Source organism: Fundulus heteroclitus, unplaced genomic scaffold (assembly GCF_011125445.2).
Source record: "Fundulus heteroclitus isolate FHET01 unplaced genomic scaffold, MU-UCD_Fhet_4.1 scaffold_93, whole genome shotgun sequence".
Taxonomy (NCBI): Eukaryota; Metazoa; Chordata; class Actinopteri; order Cyprinodontiformes; family Fundulidae; genus Fundulus; species Fundulus heteroclitus.
Window position 1 is genome coordinate 149704 of NW_023397395.1, and position 25767 is coordinate 175470.

The 25767-nt window shown below is 43.0% G+C and overlaps 1 protein-coding gene across 1 annotated transcript; it reads right to left on the bottom strand.

Annotated features, from left to right (window-relative positions):
- Positions 1–1159: 1159 nt before the first annotated feature.
- On the bottom strand, positions 1160–23536 carry LOC118556387 (nuclear factor of activated T-cells 5-like). Its single transcript, XM_036134884.1, has 12 exons — positions 23449–23536; positions 18101–18163; positions 16860–17490; positions 16551–16734; positions 14195–14385; positions 13930–14102; positions 13658–13792; positions 13476–13528; positions 10657–10789; positions 7752–7936; positions 5620–7675; positions 1160–3440 (listed from the first exon to the last, which is right to left on the bottom strand). The coding sequence occupies exons 3-12, from the start codon at positions 17441–17443 to the stop codon at positions 3130–3132; spliced, it is 4005 nt and encodes a 1334-aa protein (XP_035990777.1). The 5' UTR covers positions 17444–17490; positions 18101–18163; positions 23449–23536; the 3' UTR covers positions 1160–3129.
- Positions 23537–25767: the final 2231 nt, after the last annotated feature.

Here is a 25767-nt window from a genome sequence, read left to right on the forward strand (position 1 = left end):
TCATCAGGGCTCCCACACACAAAGCTGACGTAAAAAAAACTAAATCCAGACTCAGTTTTAAATACAAACGTTTAAATGTTGCGGCAGCGGGCGGGATTTAACAGAGGAAGGAAGGTAGGAAGGAAGGACGCGAGGAAAGAAGCATTTTAACTAGGAAGTAAGAATTTAAGAAAGGAAAGATGGAAAAATGGAGGGAAGGAAGGAAAAGAACATGATGGAAGGACAAATGGAGAAATAATCACAACATGTAGACAAAGGGAAAGGGAGTGAAGTCTGGAAATATCACAACTCTTCATACAGATCTGGAAAATACTGAAATCAAATGTAATTCCTCTCCAGACTGCGTGGGAACCCCGAGTCACGCACTGAATCAAAAAAAAAAAATATGTGGAAAGTACCATTTTTCGTAAAATCTGCTGAACTGCTTTCCACAGGAGAGCTGCATTCATCTGTAGAAACGAGTAAACATCATGAGGGCGTCTGCGACGGCGAGCACGCACGAGACGGGGATGGCGGCGAATCACGACAGGAGCTTTGGTACGCCGGTCTGAAGCCACAACTTCGCTGCGAACATGTACAAGTAGAGCCAGTGCTATTCGAAACGGCCGACGTCACAGCAGAAGGTGCCAGTCACTCCTGTGCACAGCACCATTTGTAAAAAAAAAAATAAAAAATAATAATAATAATATAAAAAAAAAAACTTCGGCCAATATGAAAGAGACGAGTCGTAAAAACGTCCCCGGGCGGCGCTCTACAAACACAGACAAAAACATGACGGAGCAAAACAGTCTGCAAAAAAAAAAAAAAAAAAAAGGAGAACTAAACGCAAATCCTTCATTTCAGAGTAAACGATAAGAATATTTTAGATGGCTAGTCGGTGTGTAAAAAAAAAACAAACAAAAAAAAAAAAGTGCCCACTGAACCACTCAAACAGGGAAAAATCCCGTCGCTCTTGTGGGAATGAACGGCTGCTTCTGGACAGGCTTGACTGGACCACCGAGGCTGAACACACGCATTCAACGCCAAGCTGACATTCTATACAAACGCTGTACCCACCCCCCCCAGAAAAATAAAAAGATACCCTAATAAAATGTGAAAACCTTTGATTAAAATGTATTTATCACTACAAAGACAACCGCTTTCTTGTTTTTTCCCCTCTCTCTCTCTCTCTCTCTCTCGTGTATAAATTCGGGGTGTTCCTTACAGGGCTGTTGACGGACGGACGGAGGGACGATCAGGAGGAGCAGGTTACACAAAAAGGTTATAAAGTGCTTGAGATAAAATGTTTATAAAAACCACACAACACTCTTGTTTTCACCAGTGGAAAGCTGCTTTCTGTCCACGATTGATTGGTAAAAAAGGTTACCAGCACATTTAAATGGGAAAAAAATAAATGTTTAAAAAAAAAAAAAAAAAAAAATGAACACGAAACAGAAGTGAAATGAATGCTGTTGATAAAATTCACAGAGAAACCCACCAAACACGAGAACGCCGCATAGCGCCCTCAAACAGGCCCAGACACAATAATCAACAGGCTGAACCTCATTTGTGACTGTGGAATACTCCCTCCTAGCAAATTAGATTTTAGTGAGAACTATTTTACATTATTTTTTTAAAGAAGCGTGGGTCGGTTAGAGGTATCAGGGTACAAGATTTAATAATACTAATAAAAAAAGCCTTTTAACAGCCTAAAAAACAGAACCAAACAAGTGCCCCCCATCACCTTTATTAAGCTAATGCCTTATTAAAGCTACTGTCGGCTTAGCAGCATTTCTGACTGCAGGCTAGCTAATAAAACGAGAAGCTGGACGAAAAAAAAAAAAAGAAAAAAAAAAAGAAGCTATTTCAGGTGTTTGGAAATATTTCTAGTGATTGTGCGGAAACTAGAGGAGCATCAACGACGTCTTGTTTTACGGCTTTTTTCGGTCTCCAAGCAGCAGGTCTGACTAGCAGGCCGGTAGCTGAGCGCAAAGCCTAAATAATAATAATAATAATAATAATAATAATAATAATAATAATAATAATAATAAGCTTGTTACACTGTTGGCACTCTGAAAAAGTAAAATTAGGATTTCATTTAAAAAGGGGTGTCTAGTCAACTTTTATTTGCTTAAGATAATGTATTAAAAATAAAAACGTGTTACAGATCGAGCACCTTTAATGTAACAATAAAAGTCAATAAGTCATATTTTAGCAGCGCGATGAATCATTTTTTTTTCGGTTTTAAAGAAAAGCAACATTCAAGTGGCGTTATTCACGGTTGTACGACTATAATAAAACTATTCTTACTCCAGGTCATACCGTGAGAATCTCATGCCGGCCCGCTCCCATTTTTAAGCACTACAGCTGATAGCTGCGTTTTATCCTCCCCTCTTAGAGAGACTTCAAGTGTGGACTAAATGCACAACAGCAAATATTCGCGCACACATCCTCCTCCTGTAAAGAAACGTGCCTTTTAAACCACCCTGGATTCTTAGAGCAGAAGTTGCTGGCATGCAAAATCCAAGGTTTGAGGGGAAAATGGGGAGAATTCTTCATAGCCAAAAAAAACCCCCCAAAACAATCAAAGACGAGTTGGATGAGCCGTCATAACGAAATCTAAAGTTTCTCTTCTAAAACACTGGTCGCTGGAGTGAAATGAAGACCTGGGAGTTTACACATTCACAAAATGAGATTCAGCCGTTCTCCAGCACATCCGTGGAGCCGATGTTTCCAAGGCTCCATCCCATTCTAGTTTCTTCCCCTCCCACACATGGCAGGTTTGTAGCGTCATCTCTGAGGCTCACATTATCTAAGCACAGAACAAAAAACACTGAATTATTTCCTCCTCCCCCCCCCCCAAGCATCTGAGCAAGCTACTCTGGGCCTCAATAATTTGCAACATTGGTAACTGCCAACAACAATTCAAGAGCAATGAACAGGATCTAAAATGAATAAATGAATTAATAATGACCTTTTAAAAAAAATCGTGTCAAAGCTCATAATTTGGGTTTTTAGTAAAAGGGCATTTTGTTATTAAATATTTAGATTTTTTTTTTCTCGTTTTTTGTTTTATGGCATTGACACGAAAACAAAAAAAAAAAACCTCCGACACGCCACCTTCGCCCATCTACACGTCTGTCCATTGTCTCATTGCTTCTGCAGGCTTTCCAGGATGTCCTCGATCTTATCCATGCCGGACGTCGCCTGCATCTGGTTCTGTAAGCTGCTCTGTATCTGTGTCTGCAGACCGGTCTGCATCGGAGTTTGGGTGTTGGACTGCAGTGCGTTCTCTAGGCTGGTTTGCATTTGTGCCTGGATGGTGTTCTGCAGATTGCCGTGCATGCTGGGGGCCGCCTGCGCCATGGGCCGGTCCAGCAGAGGCTGCATGTGACCGGAGCTCTGCGCCTGGCTCTGAGCGGGCAGGTTGGGTCCAGAAGAACTGAGCAACTGCGACGAGTCTGGGAGGGAGAGAAAAATGGGATAAGCGGCGGATTATTCATGCGACAACGATTGGAGCAAAAAGATGTTTGCAACATAAAACTCTTAATCTAAAAACCTTTAGAGAGTTCAGCTAATAATACTTTTCTGCAGATTGGTGATGCTGCTGTGAGGTTTCTGTCGTAAACAGTGAGCTGCTGCACTTCCTTTCAGACAAAAATCTTTGAGTCGAGACGACAATAAGGACATGATTTGGTTGAGAAATCGGGGAAAAAATAGTTGGTTGATTCTAAATGGCTTTGTTTAACGTTTTGTTTAGGTCTAAGAAATATGAGATGTTTGGTTTTATTGATCCAAGTCTGTGTTGCACATATTAAAGTCAGTGGGGAAACCTCGTGAACTGAAGCTAACCAATCGGATGACTAATTAAAACTGACTAAAACTATGACAGGAAACATGCAGATATTGAATAATAGCAACAACTATCATTTCTGATTTTTTTTTGGCATTTAGTTATGTAATTATTTCCATTTTTATTATTAATTTTACCATTTATTAATACTTTATTTAAAGATTAGTTCACGTGGCAGGATTTTAAAACAGTCGGCCGATACATGCCACACGTAACAATAAAAAATCCTAGATATAACCTGATTGGTCATACAGTGTGTGGTGTCCGGGCAGACGGCAATCACAACACACCACAGGGCAGGCGTGTAAAACTCATTTCTATATGGGGCCACTTTCGCGTCATGAAGTCATTAAAAGGGCCAGTTGCACGTGTATAGACGATACTTTTTATTACATAATTTCATTCCAGTTCACATAGAAATATAAAAAATGCACAGTAACATAAAAGTAGCAACCCTTAGGCCCAGTTTATACAGTTTATCTGCAAAAAAAGTTGATTTCGGGGTGAGTTACACCTACAGGAGGCACAGTTTTAGCCACTTTATACACTTTAAAAGGATATATGCCTCTACTTTATGAAATGATATGCCTTTTTTTGGCTCTTGAGGGCCGGATAATTTACCTTGATGGGCCAGATTCGGCCCGCGGGCCTTGAGTTTGACACCTGTGCCACAGGGGAACAGATTTTACTTCAGAGGATTCGCAAGATTTCCTGTCTGATATCTGAATGATCTCATGATCAAACGTGAGTTCAGAGTAAATAGACATGGACGACCAGAAAGAACAATGACGATAGTCTGTAGGCTGATTTTAACAGAGAAAAAAGCATGAGAAAAAGAAAAGACGCTGGTTAAAGAAGCGGAGACAACGTGACCGGGGGCTCTACTTTAGCTGCTCTGTGAAAGAGAGAGTTTTGGGGGAGAGACCGTCACCTCGCTTTCTGATTGGCTGTCACATTAGGGCTGGACGATATATATATATATATATATATATATATATATATATATATATATATATATATATATATATATATATATATATATATATATATATATATATAAATAAAATGCATATCGATATAATAGAAATCATACTGATGGATATCGACAATTATCAAGAAATTCGAAACATATATTTTAAGTGCAGCCCTGGCTGTTTTATGCTGTTGCTTAGTGACTTATTTTAATATGCAGAACATACAAACACTGAATTCAAACTCAAACCTTTATTTGACCAACTTTTTACTAAAACTGCAAGTTTTTAAAAAGAAACGCCTTCTCTCTGAGCTCTGAAGGGGGCGGAGCTTGGTGACAGAGCGTTCCTGGGTCTGTGTTTGTGATTGGTTAAGAGGATTTAATGACTGTAATATTAATCTACATGTTGGGCTAGAATGCAAAAGGAAGGAAAAATGTTGTATTTAACTCTTTATTGACCCCTCAGGTACATCTTGGTTTCAGGTCTTTAATATTATAGATGACCTGTGGGGTGAGCTATGCTCTGTCTAATAATTGTGCCACAGTTAATTTGTAAAAAAAGAAAAAAAAAAAAAAAGAAGTTTTTAAACATAAGATTTCCCTACGATTAACTAAAGCGCTCAAATCGAAGTTTAAATTATTACAAAATGTATAGTAGAAGACTATGTTACTGAAACTTAAGGCTAAATTATTTAAAGGCTTTTTAAGTATCTTTACTAGTGAAGGCTCACACAGTAAGAGACAGACCATTAAAACCCAACTTTTACAGAACTAACCTCCATGTTTAGGACGATAAGTCTAAAAACCATCTCACCGTTCTGGATGCCAAACACAAACAGGTTGGGCTGTCCCTGTGGCGCTACGGTCCCGCCCACGCCGGTCTGGAAAAGCTGCTCCGGCGGCTGCTGACCCGGGCTGGCGACCACGCCCACACCGCCCTGGACCACAAAGATGGTGGCGGCAGGAGCGGCGGCCTCGCTGCTCAGCTCCTGGGAGCCGATGGTCCCCTGCAGGCCGGACAGCGACGTCTGCGGGATGAAGAGCTTCACCGGCTGACTGCTGGGCACCTGGCCGGGGCTGGGAGTCACCTGCATGGGCTGCTGCTCCTGGAACAAGCCCTGCTGCTGGTTTGGGGCCGGCGTGGAGCTGCTCTCTGACGAGCTCTGGACTTGGAAAGACATGGGCTCCGCCGTATCTGGTTGGGAGATCCCAACGCTAATGCTCGCGATAGGGGGAGGGGCTTGGGTTGGGGTGCTGAACAGGATGGCCGGCGAGTTCAGATCCGTGGTGCAGAGGAGCAGGCCCGTTTGCTGGGGCTGGGAGATCTGGGCTTGGGGGACGGGGTTTGCCTGCGAGTGGTTGGCGATGTTTTGGAACAAGGAGCCCTGCTGGCCCATCGGAAGCTGCTGCGGCTGCTGTTGGTTCTGCTGTGGGGACTGCTGCTGCTCCATGGGCGTGTTCTGAGGCTGCAGCTGGGAAAGCTGGGACGGAGGTTGGTTCTGGAACATGGAAACGGGCTGGGGCTGGCTGGACGACGTCTCCATGGAGGAGATGAAGGCCAGCTGGGGCTGCGGCTGCTGCGGCTGGGGGTTGGCGGATAAGAACAGGGCGGAGCCTGCGGCCGGCTGCTCTGAGCTCAGAGCGCCACCGGACAGAACGCTCAGCGTGTTCTGCAGCAGGGCGGCCTGCACCTGCTGCTGGGAGCTCTGGGTCTCGGCCAGCGGCTGGGGCGACTGGAAGAGCTGCTGCGGCGGGGACGTGTGGGACGGGGGCTGCGTCGGGAAGCTGGTCTGGATGGTGAGCAGGTCGCCGGCCTGCTGCAGGAGGGAGACGGGCTGCTGCGCTTGGGTAGAGGTGTGGATCTGGGGCTGCAGCAGCTCGGCCTGCAGCTGCTGCTGCAGCTTCTCCAAGACCTGCTGCTCCTGCTGCTGCTGCTGCTGCTGCAGCTGGCGTTGCTGCAAGTTGCTCAGCATCTGGCTCTGCTGCTGCTGATCCTGGAGCTGAATGTTGTTGAGGACTTGCTGCTGCTGATTCTGCTGCAGCTGCTGCTGCTGCTGCTGGATATTCTCCATGATCTGCTGTTGCTGCTGCTGCAGCTGCTGCTGGTCTCGGGGCTGCAGCATGAGCTGCTGTTGGATCTGCATGTTGCTGAGGACCTGCTGCTGCTGCTGCTGCAGTTGCTGCTGCTGCTGCAGGTTCTCGAGCATCTGCTGCTGCTGGAACTGCTGCTGCATCTGTTGCTGCTGCTGCTGCATCTGCATCTGCTGCTGCGCCGACAGCGGGTTATCCGAGTTGCCCAGGCGCAGGCTGTTCATGTTCTCCTGGACGTGCTGCTGCAAGGACTCGGCGGAGGGCGTGGGGCTGTAGAGCACCGAGTTCAGCTGCTGCTGGGCCACGGCCACCTCCAGCACCTGCTCCAGGGTGGTGGTGCCGCCAGCCTGCAACTCCCTGACTGCCCTCTCCAGCTGGGCAACGCCTTCCTGGGGGAACAGGGTGACCTGCGACGGCTGCGGTTGCGGCTGAGCGGGGGCCGCCATTTGAGACATGGCCACGACCACGATCGTGCCGCTGTTATCGGAGGTCTCAGGGGACAGGCTTTCTTGGGGGTCTCTGAGGAACTGCTGAGGGACCTCTGGTGTGACCGGCGGTATCGAGGTATCTCCCGACACCGGGAACGACGTGGTGGAAGAGAGCTCTTGCTTTTGTATGGTGCCGAGAGACTCTAGGCTAGGGAAGACGGGGGGTGCCTGGGGGAGCTCAACGTCTTCGGGCTGTAGGGGCATTGGGCTTTCGAAAGCCTCTCCTCCTGGATGTGGACTTGAGTTGAGCTCCAGAGTCTGCTGCACTGAGATCAGGGGGTCTGGGGACGGCTAAGCAAAGAGGGGAAGAAGAGTTATTACCAGATTTTCTTAAAAATGAAACGTTCAAGCACGAGAGGCCTCTTACTTTGAACACATCTGTGGGCTGTGGATTGCTGGAGACCTCCATAGGGGTGTCCTCTTGCCGCTTGGAGGGCTGGCCGGAGCAGTCGCTTTGCTCAGAGGACACAGATTTGATTTGGCCGTCGAATATGCAGGTGTTGACCAGCGAGGTTCCTTCTGTTTTCACTGTCTGGCCATTTGAGTCATCTGCTGAGGCGTGAAAACATGAGACAACGTGAGGCAGAGCACCCAGATGGAGACCGGCCCCCTGCCTAAGCTTTCATACAGTTTTTACCGCTTAAAAACTGTACTCTTAAACTTTAGAGGACTTCTTGCTTTTTTTTTTTTTGGCTGACTTTGTAACGTCAGAAGACTCCCCCCCCCCCCCCCCCCCCCCCCTTCCCCCTGTTAAAGTTATTTTTTCTAACAAATTTCTGATTTTAGAGAATATCCTAGTGTTAATATCCTACATTCATGCCTTAAAATCATGCATTATTTTTATGCAAATGTATGCATTTCTGAGAGAGTTTTATCCTTGTGAATGTGTGACATCAATGCAAAACTTCTGAGTTATTTGCTGGGAATGCGCTCCTCCGTGGCCACATTATTTATCTTCAGCGGCCCTGATACCCGATCATCCTAAATACATTCTTCTCCACAGCAGTATCAAAACCTCCTGACCAGAGGAGGTGATAACAGCTCACCAACGTCTCCCGACACATTCCTTCACGTATCATCGCCATTTAGTCTCTACTCTCAAACCACAGGATGCGTCATCATTAATCCCAGTGATCTATCCCATAAAATATACATGACCTTGAGTAAACGTCTCAGACCTTTCCCCCCCATTGAGTAGAAAAGTTGAAACGGCTCTCCTTTCTTTAAGCTTTACATGGATATAATCCAGTTTATCTGACTACATTGTTTTAAGCAAACCTCTTGAAGGCAGTTCTGCTCTATGCAAATTCTTGTGCTCGACTGTTTTCAGGGGAACATTTCCTTCGCTTGTTGCGCTGGAGTAAGTTTAGGCATGAAATGCTGAACAATAACAGAATCTTAAACTAATTAATTACTAAGTTGTGTAGGCATAACAGATACATTACCAATAAATAGACTTTAAATGGGATTTTTTGCCACTTTGCTTCTATAAGCTGGCCGCAAAAACACTTTCAGTTCTCTTTTGCCCAGCTCCATTATAGATAATACAGTCCCCTCCAGTTTTTCGTGGTTCTGCAATCATGGAAATCAATGCAAAATCAACATCCCCGCATTTTTTCGTGCCAATACGTAATTTTTTTTGCAGATTTTCTGCAAAATTTGTGAAAAGCACTGGGTTTAAAGTGACTGCTAACTCCAACCTGCAGGTGTCGGTAGTTATTACGTCTATTTCAGTACTTCCTCAGCCTCAATTTATATCAGTTTGAGTACGTGATAATATGGCAAATAGCAAAAAGTCACATTTACCATCAAACATGAGCCCAAAGGACCAAGCAAAGCAGTATCCCCCTGTTCTGCCGTGCAAGGGGTGGAAAATTATTTTGCACACCATGCAATAAGGTACTTCACCACCATTTACAAGGAATCAGCCGAACAACACAAGAAAAGGGGACAACAGAGGCAAACTACAGTAACTGAATCACAAGCAAGAATGACCACGGCAGCAGCTGAACGAAACCAAGTAAGAAAATATTTCATTTCTATTGGCTAATCTTTACCTGTAACCGCATGTTAAGCTAGCGTGTTTAGTCACATTTTCAAGTAACAATAATGCTTGCACCAAATTAAATGAAATCCACGGACACCTGGCCTGTTATCTCATTTTAAATTAGTCATTCTGAAATGAGCACTTTTCTAAACACAATGGGCGATGTCAGTGTTGAGCTATTTAAGTTCTTAAAGAATAAAAATGGGTGTTCCATCTGTCTGCTTGTTTGTTTTCTCATTTATTTTCTTCTAAATGTAGATTTTACAAGGGGTTTAGTTAAGTTTAAGTAAAAAATATCACAAAATTCCGTGGAAATATTTAAAAACTAGCACCACAAAATCTGTGATTTTGATTGCAAAAAAAAAAAAAAAAAAGAAATCCTGGAGAGACTACTACTACAAATAATAATAAGTCTGACAGCCACAGAACCGCATCTTTGAACTAACAGAATTACTGTTTTACTCCAATGTAAGATGCTCCTAATCTGCTGAAGATGCCTTGTTAGCCTGATGCCTCATCATTTCTGCTTGATTTATTCATGTTTTCACACAAGATCCATTTTGCTTGTAGCTTGTGTTGAATGATGTCAATACAAAATGAATAATTTATTCTCGTCAAATTATTCTCGTTGGCATGGATCCATTTAAAAACACAGAGGAAAGGCGTGCCTTAGTTAAAGCCTGCTAGTAATAAAGTACCTAAAAAAAAGAATTAGGCTTGGAAATTTTTTGTATAGATCATAATCAGCACACCCCTTGAGTTTTGGCGGCAATTCATATTTGAAGGCTTAATTGACTTACTTATTTGGCTATTATTAGACACAAGGACCGGTCAGAAATTGAGAAATACCTCAAACACACAGAAAAACAGTTAAGACCTGGACAACATGACATTGGGAACTGTTATTTAAGATGCCTTTAAAAAAAAAAAAAGACATGCAAATTACTGCTCATCTCACACTATAACACTACGGGTTGGTGGACTATATTTAGCTTACTGAAGCCATTTTATGTTCCTCATTCTCTTTAAAAGCTACATTCTCAATGAGACTTTTTGTTAAAACAAATAAAAAGCCTCTGGAAGAAGAAGTAATTCACATCAGGATATTTCTTTGGGGAAACGACGCTAAGAATATTACAAAATCCGTTCACTAGATATCAGACACAGATAGGATGAAATGCATGAACCTGTAGGAGTGGGAAGGACTGAGCGGTAGTTGCTGTACCTGATTCTGGAGTGTAAGTGAAGGGCTGGGCCTCGTGTGATCTACCAGCGTTGGTCGTCACAAAGATCCCCACGGTCACGGGAGAAGTGATGGCTTGGCTTTGGAACGGAGGGACGGTCACCACCAAATGATTCTGGATTCAGAGGAAGACTACGTCAGCGACGGGCGGACATGTCTGACACAAACAGTGAAATATACGGTGCCCTGCAGGGTGTTCATACGCCTGGGAACATTTCAGGTGTCCGTACGTTCAACCACAAGCTTCATTGTATTTCGTTGGGATTTTAAAAGGAGATAGGCCGACGCAGCGCATCGCATAATTGTGAAGAGGAAGGAGGATTGTACATGGTTTCTAAGTGTGAACAGTGTGCCGTGCGTTTGCATTCGACGCCCCACAAGTCTTTGCTTTGTAGAACCACCTTGTGCTGCAACGACAGCGGCGAGTCTTTTGGGGTACACATCTTTGCACATGGAAACGCCGAATAATTCCCACTTTTTTCAGCTCTAGATCGGACAGGGTGCTTGCTCTTTTTCCAAATTAAAATTCCAGACTTTTTTAAAACTGATTTTTTTTTTTCTTAAGACCTTAACTTTATGTACTTGTATACTTGTGTGCCTACTCCCTACTTCATTGGTTGAGATTGTACAAACTGTTTATCAGAAATGTTAATTTTTATAGGCTAGTATTCAATGAACAAATGCATTATTCACAGTAAATTATGCTTTTACTGATGAAAACGTTTCAAAACATGAAAATCACAAGTACATGAATTTCACATCAAACAAGTGTTTGATTCCATTAAACTAATACAGTACGTGACCAGTTAGTAAAATTATAGTTTTATAGCCTACCTTCCTATTTCTTATTTCACAATGCCTTTGAGCATACTGTAAAATTCTACCATACATTTTTAAGACTTTCACACAAAATTCAAGAAATTTCAAGGTCTAGAAAACAGTGTTTCAAAATTTAAGTCAAAAAGACTTTCAAGACTTGCGCAAGCACCCTGTCGGATGGTGAGCTCTGACTGGCAATTTTAGCCAGAGATTCTCAACTAGATTGGGGGCTGAACTTGTGAATTTGCTTTGATCCAACCTATTCCATTGTAGTCGTACATTTAGGGCCGTTATCCTGTCATAAAGGAGACGTCTGCCCTGGTCGCAAATTCTTTGGAGCCTCTACCGAGGTTTCTTCCAGGATTTCCCTGTATTCAGCCTCTTAGTAACTCACTGGCCGAGTTGAGGCTATCGGTGATCCAAACTTTATCTCAGTGAGTGGTTTTAGCAGTCCTGTAACACGAGCTTGTTGTTTCATCCACGTTTCCCTTCCTCTCGGCTCTCTAACCTCCATAAAGTATGTCTGCACAGCCCTCTCAAAGCGTGCTAAATTGTCTCCCAGCTAATGCTGAAGCTCTGTAAAATGCTAAGACCGTGACCAGCGTTCGATCTGCTGTCATTCTGTTCGCGCTGCGGTCGGATGTAACACGCCACCAACGCACATCGTTATTTGTATTAGTGGTACTTAAAGGCACACGTGGGACCGTCTTTGCTGCTGTTAACCTAAGACGCCAGCCAACGGATGTGACAACAACGCTGTTAACGTTGTTTGCCGCCATCTTGGAAGTCCATGATCCCCATTCGTTCGGTCACTGTGATGGCTAGCTAACATAGCTTTTTACAAACAATGGTCCAAAATGTTTCAAACACCAATTTGCTGAATCAGAAATCATCAATTTAATTAATAAAATAAAATAAAATCATCTTTCCCTTCTGCTTTGCTTTATGATCTGGTTGCTTGATATCCATTTTGTCTGCACCATCGACACCAAGTCAAATCCCTTGTAAGTGCAAACGTACTTGGCAATAAACTTGTTTCTGATTCTGAACACACAACTGTTGTTCTTTGATAGCTTTTAATGCTAAAAACAAACAAAAAAACCATCACAATGTGATTTCATTAATTACTGTTTTACTTTTGTTTGCATTTGTTCCAATCATCATCATCATTATTATTCTTTAGGTCAACCAGTTTTCTAATTATTCTTTTCACTTTTACTTAGTAGTTTAGTTAAATGTTACTAGCTTACTTAAAGAGTTGCTGGACTAACTCGGTAATATATTCTTGTATTTAGAGATAAATTGTATTTATTCTGTAAATGTGTGTGGGCTTCCCTCCATCTATTGTTCTGTAATACTAAACCTTACCAGGTATTCATAGAACAATAACTGATCAAAACTGAGACTTGTTTGACTGGTGTCTCCTGATAATCAGGTTGGTGCCCCGACTTGGCAATTTTGATCAAAACGACTGCTAATAATTTCCCTTGGCACTTATCAATAGTCATTCATAGCCAAACCAACCTATTGTTGCACAGCACCAAAAGTTAAACTTTGGTTTCATCTGACCAGAGCATCTTTTGCCACATTTGGTGTGTCCCTCCATGTGACAACCTGTAAACTGGACTTTCCATAAAGGCCAGATTTGTTGCATGAACGACGGATACTGACAAACCTTAGAGGACTTTCATGAACAGCTTTATTTATACTGAGATCAAATCAACCAAACAACAGGAGTTTAATTAGTAAATAAGTGACTTCTGAACTGAAAATGAAAGATGAAAGCCACCTTATTATTTTCCTTTCACTTCACTTCCCTTCACAAATACATGATACCTTTTGTTGCTTTGTTTCACATGATTCTGATCAAATGCACTGAAGCTTGCGGTTGCATTGTGAGGGAATTTAAATGTCATGGGTACGAATCCCTTAGCAAGGCACTGTGTGTAGCTGGAACATTTTAAGTATTAGTTTGCATGTACCTGATGAAAAAGGTCCATATCAATCTTGGCCTCGGCTTGCCAGGAATTATCGTCTACAGAGTCAAGAGTAAATACGTGTTCTCATGTTTCATCGTCTATTTTAAATGCAAACGGGAAAAACTCACAAATGACGAGATCCAAAGACGTTAAAAAATAAATAAAATAAAAACTGTCTTCAGTACCTGCAAGGTTCTCCTGAAATATGACTTTGGTTCCTTTGAGGAAGTTTTTGCCAATTATAAAAACCTCCTCGCCTCCTTTCACTGAGCCGCTGTGGAGACTCTTCTTCAGGATCTCCGGCAGTCCAGCTGGCTGGGCTGGACGGAGGCAGAGACAAAGAATGAAATCTTACAAACTGTATCTATAAAAACAATAAAAAAAAAAAACATTTCTTGGTTAAGGAAAGCCTGGCATCGGCTTCGACGCCTGGAGCCGCTGCGTTTGAAGCACTCACTGCAGAGGATGGGCGATGAGGGGACCTGCAAAGTGAGCACCGAGCCGTCAGGCTGGGGGATGTTGACTCTGAAGGCCAGCCTGGCTCGTGTACTTTTCTTCTTGGATCCCGCCACGCCGATGCGTGCCTCCACGTCTGCGTTACGCAGCTTCAAAATTCCTACGCAGTCCACACTGCGGACACAACAGGGGGGGGGGAGGAGAAATGAGCCCCACAGACGCGAACGTCGCCAGCATCCATGTGAAGGAAGGCGGTCCTCTCTTACGCTAGCGTCATGTCGTTGCTGGGCTCCAGAGGGATCTCTATGACGGTGGTGCCGTCGATGTCCACCTCCTTACAGGCAGTGGTGTTGCGTCCCGTCACCCGACAGGCCTGATAAAAGCCGTGAGGCTTGACTCTCCCCGCGTCGTTGGCCACAAACACCTGAAGAACCACCAGTTCGCTAACGCCCTCCAACTGTGGACAGAGCATTTAAAAAAAAAAAACAACAAAAAAAAAAAACAGGAAAATCAGTGAATGGAAATGCCCGATTGAGTCATGTTCAAAATGTGGACGAGTAGGAACGAAAACTGGAAATCAGAGGAGGAAAATGTTTGAGGCTTTAGGTTTTATACCACATCCCTTTGGTGAAAGATGATGTTCTAAGTTTCTGAAAAACTTCATTTTGTGATTGAACTTTTCCAACTCTTTCATCATTTCGGTATTTGAACCTGCAGGTAAATTTCAACCTTTAAAAACGTACTAAAAGGGTAATTTCGCTGATTTTTTTTTTTTTAGTCCCTGTAGCTCTAGAGGGCAAAGTTTTAAACTGCTCCTGTGGTTCCTAACCTTGCTACTCCTTTGATCCAACCAATGCATTAACACAATCTGCTGGTGGTTCCTAGAGTCTCTAAAAGTAGAATGGGAGGCAGATCTTTTAGCTATCAGGCTCCTCTCCTGTGGAACCAACTCCCAGTTTTGGTCCATGAGGCAGACACCCTGTCTACTTTTAAGACTAATCTTAAAACTTTCCATTTTGACAAAGCTTATAGTCAGAGTGGCTCATGTTACCCTGAGCTATCTCTATAGTTGTGCTGTGATAGGCCTAGGCTGCTGGAGGACATCAGGGTCTAATTTTCTCACTCTACTGATTTCTACTGTTCTCCAGTTTTGCATTGTATTACATTGAAATGACTGTCGTCATTTCAGCTTTTAACTTTTTGCTCTCTCTCTTTCTCTTCATAGTAGGTACACCTGGTCTGGTGTTCTGTTAACTGTGACATCATCCAGAGAAGTCGGCTCACCCGCTACTACCATCTAATGTAGAACAGATTACTAGATCAATGTGTGCTTCTGTGCTTTTTTGTCTCTCTTGTTGTGTCTCTGCTCTGTCTTCTGTAACCCCAGTCGGTCGAGGCAGATGACCGTTCATACTGAGCCCGGTTCTGCCGGAGGTTTTCCTTCCCGTTAATGGGGAGTTTTTCTTTCCACTGTCGCTTCATGCTTGCTCAGTATGAGGGATTGCAGCAAAGCCATAGACAATGCAGACGACTCTCCCTGTGGCTCTACGCTTCCCCAGGAGTGAATGCTGCTTGTCAGGACTTTGATGCAATCAACTGGTTTCCTTATATAGGACATTTTTGACCAATCTGTATAATCTGACCCAATCTGTATAATATGATTTAACTTGACTTTGTAAAGTGCCTTGAGATGACATGTTTCATGATTTGGCGCTATATAAATAAAATTGAATTGAATTGAATCTTAAAAGGCATAACGGATGACAAAATGTGCTTTAAAGAATTATGTAGGATAACAGGTCAAGATTTGACAGCTGTTAGCTCATCCAAATCACTCCAGATGCAACAGAAGCAGTGAAACAGCCTTACTGCTGAACAGGAAGCCAACTTCAGCATGGGTCCAGTTCATGATTTGTGGAAAAAAATAATAAAATAAAATCCAACTGGTCAAATGTTCCATGCTCAAATGTCAAGAATGATAGAAAAACTGTTGTAAGATGTCAGAAATTTTGTCATGACATGTTTAATTAAAAGCCTTGTAGATAAAGCCAGATTTACAACCTACTTGTAGCTATTTGATCTGTAAACCAGTTAACTTTAAAAACCAATCTAACCTCTACGCAAAGAAAAGCCACTTGTAGACTCATTTTTCTCAACATTAAAGTTAACTTACAAGTATTTTTTTAATACTAAAATGAAACTTGTCTTATATAGATTCAATAAACAGTGATATATTTAAAATGTTTTTTTTTGGATGATTATAGACTCAGTAAATTAAAATATCACACAAGACAAATAAACAGGATTAACAGAAACATCCATCGTAGTCAAGGCTGGAGTAAGCCCTGTTGCTTGTGCATCTTTTTCAACCACACTTTTTCCTTCCACCCAACTTTCCGTTAACACAGTTGGATACAGAATCTTTTTGTAACACTGACCTTTTGTGGTTTTACTTTTTAAATTACCGTAATACAAAAAATTAACTTTTCGGCTCCATTTTGTTTTGTTTTTATTTGGGGTTTTTGGAGACAACTCAACCGAAGATGGTTTCGAGATAATACTTCCAGTACGTTTTTGGTTCCTCCTGATTTCTGACTTAATTGCGGGTGTTCGGGGTCAAACCTTGACAGTGGGGAATCCTTGCTGTGTGCGATCTTTAACCGAACCCCTGCTGCCCTCCGTCAGATACCGAGCTCTGTGCTGCGTCTCTGGCTGCACCAGGATCTTGAGCTCCTTCCCGTCGCTCCTCTGAGGAAACTGAGCGGACAGCGAACCACCTTTCACCGCAGTTCCTGCGTCGAGAGAGCTGCGCAACAAGAGGAAAAAAATCCAATTACCGCAGACAACGATAAATAAAGCCGCTTTTATTGTCCTGCCACAAACGGGCACGTCGTTTCAAAGGAAGTAATGAGGTCCGAAGGAGGTACCGACCTTGGGATTGCGCCGGCCTTGTCTGTGCTCAGCTGGGAGAGGACAAAGTGCGGACCCTTGGCGCTGTCGGCGTCAAACACGTCCATGCTGTTCTCCGGGGGGGCAGGCTTGGGGCCCGGCCGCTGCCGAGGGGTGCGCTTCCTGGACTTGCGCGGCACCTCAGTGTTGTCGTTGTACGAGGCGGAGCTGATCAGGCTGAAGTTGGACACGGAGTCGTCGGCCCACATGCTGCTGCTGTGCTCCGAGTCCGGACACGGCGCGGCGGCTACGGCGGGCTCCTCCTGGCAGGACATCTGGCTGTCGTCGAACAGATCTTCCGGCGGCGGCGATATGCTCAGCACGGGCCTTCGCTTGGACGGGGTGTTCTGAAGCTGCTGCACGCCCAGCCCCGGCAGCACTCCCGGACCCGCGTCCCCACCCGCGGGGTTCGCTCCACCGTTGCCTCTGCCGGCGGCGGATCCGGCGGCCTCCATACCTTGCATCTCCGGCGCTCCGGCTCCGTCCCCCCCCGCGGGGTGGAGGTGCTGCGAGACGGCGAGGTGGTCTGAGGAGGAGGTAGAGAGGCCACTGGACGAGAGTCCCATGGTGAGGGAGGAAGAGGCAGAGGGGCTGGAGGTGGAAGAGGTGGCATCTGCGGTAGCACACACACACGAAGTTAGCACGGGCGTTCGGCAAAGAGCAGGCTAGCAGTCCCATTCAAGCAGCTGAATTTGTGCATGATTTGTTTTGATTTCCCCCTCTTCCCAACTCTAATTTCAACAGACCGTTTTTTTGTCGGTTTTACGCTCTCACTGTGCATGCGAGAGCTGCCAGGCATTGATCGAATAATCTGAAGTTAAAGTTGAGAAGGGTACTATAGGTCCCACAATGTATTGATTCTTATAAAAACCTCCCAATTATAAAAAAAAATAAAATCAATGTGACAAAACTGACATGCTTTGTTTACAAAAACAAAAGCGAGCTACAAATTGTTACATACACATTGCCAGAATTAAAAAAAGAAAAGAAAAAAAAGAAAATAAGAACAGAACAAAACCTGGTCAAACTTTTCTTGTACAGCCAAATTTTTTTTTTGCAAGCTGGATAAATGTGGCGCCAAATTAAAAAACTATTGCCAGGGTTACAACACAGTTTGTGCAATGTGCATTCAGTAGAAAAAACAGTAGAGTTTGCGCATGCCAATTGGAAGATTTGGTTGGGACTGAGCGTAGCCATGGAGACAGAATAAACAAGCCTCTGACCTATGGAGCAGTGAACTGCAGACCATTTTATATGCAGACACTCCCTGCCTCAGAGGGAACTTCCTGCAATAAAAACGAGACAGCCAATGAGCAACAAGAGAGCTGATCAGTCAAGACTCAACTTCTGTCAAATCACTAAATCGGATGAGTTGAATACACTGAAGGAGCTTTGGAAGTTGATCATTTATAGACACTTAAAAAAAGCATGTGCACTTTGTTAATAATGATCTGAAAGACATTACAGTAGTCATGCTTTTTGATCAGCGCTGCTTAGGGCCGGCTAGACCAGACACAACGGTGAAAAAGGTAGCGTTAAACAAAAGCGTCCCCTCCTACACGACTGCTGACCGGTTAGTTTGCTCTTTACCCGACAAAGGGACCCCCCCACCACCACCCCCAAACCATGATCCAAGATCAGACCATTTTTATTCTGGTTTACTAAAAGATATTAGGGAAAAAAATACAAACAATTGTCTGCCAAGGGGCAACTTGACTGTTTCACCAGAAGTTTAAAAGCTTTATAGTTCCTTAAAACGTAGCTTGAAAACAAATGATTTATTTTATTTTTTAAAAAGGGTGGCCTACTGCTTCAAGCGGCAGAAAAAAAAATAAAAATAAGTCAATCCAAAACCTTAAAAATCCTGATTTAGCTTTACTTAGAGAAAAATGCAGGAGCAGAGGACTGGCTAAATAAATCGCTTAAAGCTAAATGGTGTTCATTTAGAACGGCTTCTCTGGCACAAACAGCTCTTTGTTTTAACAGTTCTTGACAATTGATCTTACACCGCAGGAAAACCTGCTCGTTTTGTTTAAATGGTGCCACACCTGTAAGGAAAATGCGTTTATGGCTTTAATCAGCCGAGTTAAATATGCGAGTTACACCAATTAAAATGTTCCCTCTCTGTCAAAGCTAAACCGCTTATCCTGCTACCGACTGTTTGGGTTTGGATGTTGGTTGGGTGATCGAGGTTTGAAGTAACAAGACATAATGGGCATTTAATAATTTATTCCTCCTTTAAAAAAAAGGGGGCCTAGTAACATGTTTTCACCATAAAAAGAAAAACACAAAAACCCATATATTCATCTTCAAATAGAACAATATGCGCCAACTTCTTTCCGCTGGGCGCAGCTGACCCGCTAGGCTCCATCACAAACATATATAAGAAGTTGCCTCGCCATATTGGAAGTGGCATGGTGAGGTGATTCAGAGAATACGCCTCATTTATGTGATTTGTACCAACCGATTCACAGTTCAACCCAGATCTGCTGGCGTTACCTTTCACAGGTTAGAACGAACAAATGCTTCTGATCGTATTTATTCATCACAACGACGCAAATATATACAATATGTAGGCCTGGGCGATCATTCGATTTAATGAATTCATTAAAATTTACAATTTATTAAGATTCAGTTTTTGGAAAATCTGGATTTTAAACGCATCTTGCCAGTGCACTCATTGGGCTTCCATGAAAAGAATAACATGCTATGACGACTATACGGTTAGGGAAACATATTGTCAAAATATTGTAAAGAGGAATTTTTTTTTTACCATAAAGACGAGGCACTTTATTCTTTTACTTGTTTTTTTAAGGTAGTTTGAAGTTAAACAAGTGAAGTCTGTTCTTAACTTATTGTATAATAGCAGCAAATATTGTTATATTTTCATTGCTTACTATGGCAAGGCCGCCATCTTGTTTTACTAGCATGTTTCGCAGCTTGTATGTGGTTGCACTTTGAATTCAGGTCAACCCCAAGACGAAATCCTTGACATAAAAGCAAGCTTTTAAATTATTTAATTTATTTTTGTGAACCAAAAGTGAAAAAAAAATAAAAATAAACGAATTGGATTTGATATAACAAGATCTTTGATTCTATTTTTAAGCCGCATCGGCCAGCCCTAACAAAAGGTTTACTGACAAATGGAGCAAAAACAAAGTGTAAAACGCAGAAATAAAATATAATAAGCCATTAGAGCGCAATAATTTAAATCGGAAAACCTTTGTATGCAACCAGAGAGAGCTACTGGCATAGAAATTCATAAAGTCATAGTCTGTGTGACTAGACCCCTTTCACAAACGGGGACATTAGTCGTACACAGAAGAACCATAAAAGCCTCACACCTAATGCTGGTCACCAGCTCGGTCACACACAGCTGTGGGATAACAATACTGTTGAGAGTTTGGCAACGTTTTTTTTTTTAATGGCCGCAACCAACATATTTTTGTTACAAACGCGGCACCATTCAATGAGATATAAATCTTTTTTTTTTTTTTCCCCAATGGCATGCGATTTATTTGACATGTTTTTTTTCTAGAACAAAGAAATTACCAACCCAACAACTTTATGTACTTTCAACTGCCTAAAAAGCTTGGAGCAACAAGGCAAATGTAGAAGCAATCAAAACTCGAGCAGAAATAAAAATCAGGGAAACGTCTTATTCAGTGTTAACATGCTTTAAAATGTAAGCCCTAATTGGAGCCATTCGCCGGAGGACAGGTTATAATTCATTCCTGACGACAGCCAGAGTGTCGCAAGGTCTAGTCATTGAGACCTGCATTTGAAAGGTGAGGTAAACAGCTCAGGTTTGATGCTTATCTAAAAGGAAATACAACGATCTTTATCTGTTTTTCAGTTTTGGTTTTAAACTGTCAAGAGCTTAGCTGACAAACAGAGCATACTTCTGCCTTTTAGGGGAACAATAGATCCCAAATATATAATCATGTGTAATACTTTAGCTGTTTAACAAAATTAAAATCAGGTGTCCTAAGAAAGCACTTGGAAGGGGGCAAATAATTGGGTGACAGAATAAAATACGTATTTCTATGTCAAAGGTACAAATTTTGAAGTTTAACCAATTAGAGACACTAGATTGAACATAAATAATATAAAACATATGGATGAATCTAAAAAAAAACACCCCTCAAATAATGTGGTTGCGTAACTGTGCACACGCTCTTACAAGTGGGGATGTGGCTGTGTTTAGAAGTAAACATATTCAACCCATGTGAACTAGCATCTTCTAACAAAAGCCATGGTCCTCGTGTCAGAAGAAACCATTTCAATAAGAAATCTGCTCAGTGAGGTTAACGACAGCTACAATAGAGAAACTAGAGAGATTTCTGAGAAGCCCTGTATGTGTAGTACGTCTGTTTAGGTTTCATGGTGGGGTGGCAAGCTAGAAGCGTTCTCTTAAGTAAAAACATCCAAGTCTGGTTACATTTTGCAAAACACACATGAAGTCTCCCAAAAAGGAAATCTACACCCACAGTGAAGCATGGTGTCGGCGGCATCATGGTTTGGGTCTGTCTTTCACCCCAGCTACAATCGGAGGCCTTTAGGCTGGTTCACACGGCAGGATCTTAAAAATAGTCGTCCGATTTTCAAAGCCAGAGACACGGCGCACGTAACGAGAAAAAAAAAAAAATCCTAGTCAGGTGTCTGGTCAGATTTCCCTTAAAATAATTCAGATGTTAGACGAGAAATTTTGGGAACCCTCTCAAGTCCAAACGTGACTTCAAAGTAAATAAACATGGACGACCAGGAAGAATGATGGCGATAGTCATCAAAAAACAACGAGAAAAATCGTTGGTTAAAGAAGCGGACACAAAGCGACTGGGGGGGCTCTACGTTTGCTGCACTATAAGGAGGTGAGGTGGGTTTTTTTTTCCTCTCTCCGGGAATCCCTCACCTCGCTTTCTGATTGGCTACACGTCACATTCAACAGGCTATGTGCTCGTTTGATTTCGGAGGACACCACAAACACGCTAGGGTAACGGGGCAAGACAAGCCAACACGTTGAATATCCCCGATTTGAAGTGCGAGCGGTCCCGACGTTCCGCCGAGCGGATCTGATCACTCTTAACACGCCACACACGGCAGGATGATCTATTAAGATTGTTTTAAGAGACACTGATAATCTGCACCTCTCGGAAGGGGGAGATTGGGCGTAAATTTGGCTAAAAATCCTGCCGTGTGAAGCAGCCTATAGTCAAAGTGGAAATAACGATGAGCAGATCCAAACATCAGTCACCGCTGGCACAAAACCTCCTGCGAGAAAGCCGAGGAAGAAGAGGAAAGTTCATCTTTCAACGCGTCAATGACAGAACGGAAACATCTGAATCAGCAAACTTTTGGACCGGCGCTGCCCTAAACCAAGCCTGGATCTGCAGACGCTCGCTTTCACAGATAAAGTTACCAAGTCCAGATATGCCACGCTGATCGTCTACTACCCGAAAAACAGAGTGATAAACGATGTAAATTTAAAAAAAAATAAATAAATAAAAGGTATTAGTTTAAAAAGGTGTGCACACTTATGCAACCATCTTATTCCATCCTCCAACCTCACAGATTTCAAATCGGTTGAACAGGTTACAGATCACCATAAAAAGGTGAAAAAAAAAAATCAAATCAGAGATAACCTACACTGGTCTCGTTTTTTGTTTTTATTTTAAATAAGGCCGGACGAGCTTTGATTATTAAAGGCCTCCTCCATGTACCAGCGCATGACTGCCGTGTGCTCAAACTTCTAAGTTTCAGGGAGAACTATAGAAGACACCCGAGTCTGAAACGATGGATTATTAGAGTTTTATTGTGATCTGGTAAATCTGAAGCAAATCCAGCTGCTTCACAAGCCAAGTATCTCCCATGCTGCTGTTAAGACGGTGCCATGCATTAACTCTACGCAGTAAAAGATGGATGCAGTCATAGGTTTGAGATGCAAACCCATCGGGTAAAGTGGCTTTTATAGGAGCAACCTGTGTAGTAAAACATTATGCCGTCAGCCACTTCTTATGATGACAGCTCATTCAAGAAAATTAAAGAAAAATTACTTCACAAAACGTTTAAATGTCAGGCATCAAAGAAAAACCTGTAAACTTGGTTTTAAATTTCACCTTGTAACCCAGAGGCGCCTTTAGATACCAAAATCCTGACTTTAAACAGCAGCTCAACCAGTTCCTGTCATTCTGTCTGCTGCTGCTTCTGATACAAAGTTTACAAAGCCTTGTGGCTTAAGACCAAAAACTAAAGGCAGGTCTATAAAAAAAAAGATAATCATCTATCAAGACAATTTGGATCATACTATTAAAAACAAGTCTCCAACTACCTCTTAAGTACCAACTATGTAGCACGGTGGCGTTATAACTTCACCAAAAAGTGTCAAAATGCCTGACCTGACTATAGAAACTTCTTCCCAACTAATCTGGCCTCAGATGAAAGGGTGAAGTTGCCCCCACAGACAATCACAAGGCCGTAATTGCCGCGTCGCCCCTGCCGACTTGGGGGATCAGGTGGTTAGAGGAAAACTGATCCCAGATCATGGTTTTCACAGGCTGGGTAGATGTCTCACCTGAGGCCAACGTCGCCGAGGGGGGAGGTCCCGCCTCTCCCCCGCTCTTCTGGCTCATGGTGGGTGGGTCTGTCTGGGTGGACGGCGGCTGAAGCTGGAGCTCTTTGGGGAGGAGGTCATATACTGACTCTGCCATGAAAAGGGGTGAGCAGGGAGAAGATGTGTTAGTTTAGTGAAAAAAAAACAACAAAAAAAACACCCAGCATCATATTAGCAGAATCATACATCACACTGTGAAATATAGGGCTATGTAACCAGAGGTGGGTAGTGACTAGTTACATTTACTTCAGTAACTTTCTGAGCAAAATGTACTTTTAGGAGTAGCTTTACTGCACTGTACTTTTTACTTGAGTCATATTACCACTCAAGTATCGCTACGCTTGGAGGTCAAACGAACCTGCAGTAAACAGTGTATATTTTTATTGGAAGTACTTTGCACTTTTCTAACATACTGCATACACACATTAAATTGCTTTAAGTCTTGCTTTCAAGTTCAATGTTGAAAACAATTATTTAGAAGTCTTTTTGTCTTTAGTGCATCTTTTGCCTTAAAAATATAAGGTCTTAACGTTAGATTTTTAACCACAAATTCTGGTATTTTAGTCTGTCCAATTACATAATTATCAGCTGTTATGCTTAGTTACTCAGTACTTGAGTAGCCTTCTTACAGAATACTCTTTTTTTAATCTTGAGTAACTTCTTGGTTGATACCTTTTTACTTTTACTTGAATAAAAAATGTTAAAGCAGTGCTACTCTTACTTGAGTACAACTTCTGGCTACCCTACCCACCTCTGTGTGATGATGGTGTGCTTTTTCAGGTGGAGCTCTGCAGGCTTGCTTTAAGACAGTCGGTGATAAACGAGAAAAACAGAAACAGACAACCTTCATGGTAAATGTTTGAAGATTTAGAAGAAAATAATAAAAAAACAACACATACGAAACAGCATCTCCCCTTTCTGTTACTTAATCCAAACTGTGTTCAGTATTAATTTCCTCCACTAGATAAGCAGCATCATTACTGAAAAACGCGTTCAGTCTTTTTCCTGAGCATTTTTTTCTTAAGTAGGAAAACAAAAGCTTTCTTCAAATTTAGAAAACTGCCACACTGATAGATGGCTGGCCGGCTGAGAGACCAAAAAGGCACGGATGGATGGGCGGAGGGTCGGATAGACGGATGATTAGGTTATGGACAAACGGATGGAAAAATGATGAATGCACGAATGCATTCAATTCAGTTTTATTTATAATGCACCAGTTCACAACACAGTGAACAGGGAATAAGTCTGAAAACGCAAACATTTTCCTTCCACACTTATCCAGCCTTGGAAAGCTCTTAACCTCAATACTACGCATGGATCCTGAATTTTGTACGAAAACAGAAACTCTACAGGTGAGCACCACACAGGCCGCTTTTATACAAACTACACTAGCCTCCTGTAGTGTAATAAAACCACAAGAGACGCAATGAAACGTCATCCTGGCATCAATCCCAGACGGAACGTCCAACGTCTACAACAAGACGAGGATTGAGCCACGTTTGGCGGCTAGTAAACACATCAGCGGGCGGTTGCTAAGAAACAGGCGCCGCATCGACACCGGGCCAGCAGCCCGCCTGTGTAGCGGTCATCCAACACCCGGCATCCGGCGGCGTCTCAAGGCGCACTCTGCGTGACGTGAAGGACGGACATGTCGCCGGTCATGTTCACACAGAGATCCACGCGGTTCTTCGCGGACACAGAAAGGCGCCAATGCTTTCAAGCTCGTTCAGGGTCCGCCTGCCGTTACCGTTTAGCGCAGAGCGGGAAGGGCAATGCTTGGGGTGAACACCAAAGAAAAGGAGATGAAGCTCAGATTAATTTGTTAATGTTGATCAGGCACAATCAACACATTTTGTTAGATCTGCCTCTCCAAGATAAAAGCTGAAGCCTACCGGGTGAACGCAGTTCAAAAACCAACTTCAATTTTCCGTTGTGTAGCCGTCTTCAATATGATCTACAATTATGGCGAGGCTTTGTGGACAGTGTAAAGAAAGCGGGTCTTTGTTTCTGGATGCATGGCGGATTAACTGCCAGCCCGACGTGACCTCAGTCCAAACTATAATCGTTGGCACAGACGACTGCATGTGTGTTCAAACACACACACACACTGTCGCCATTTGTCAGCGGCACAAAGCAGCCAGGGGAACAAACGTCTTCATTGTAACGCAGAACGTGTGCCGCAGCGGGGTCTCGATTTACTCCTGTCCACCAACAGAGAGGGGGGGGGGGGATCATGTGAGTGGGACACCGGCGCTTTATCCCGTGATCCGTTGCAGGAGC

Coding starts and splice junctions, on each gene's coding strand:
- LOC118556387 (XM_036134884.1), bottom strand. CDS start 17,443: ATGGGACTCTCGTCCAGTGGCCTCTCTACCTCCTCCTCAGACCACCTC. Junction 14,103..14,194: donor AGCAACGACATGACGCTAGC/GTAAGAGAGGAC, acceptor TTGTGTCCGCAG/TGTGGACTGCGTAGGAATTT. Junction 13,529..13,657: donor ATTTCAGGAGAACCTTGCAG/GTACTGAAGACA, acceptor TTGACTCTGTAG/ACGATAATTCCTGGCAAGCC.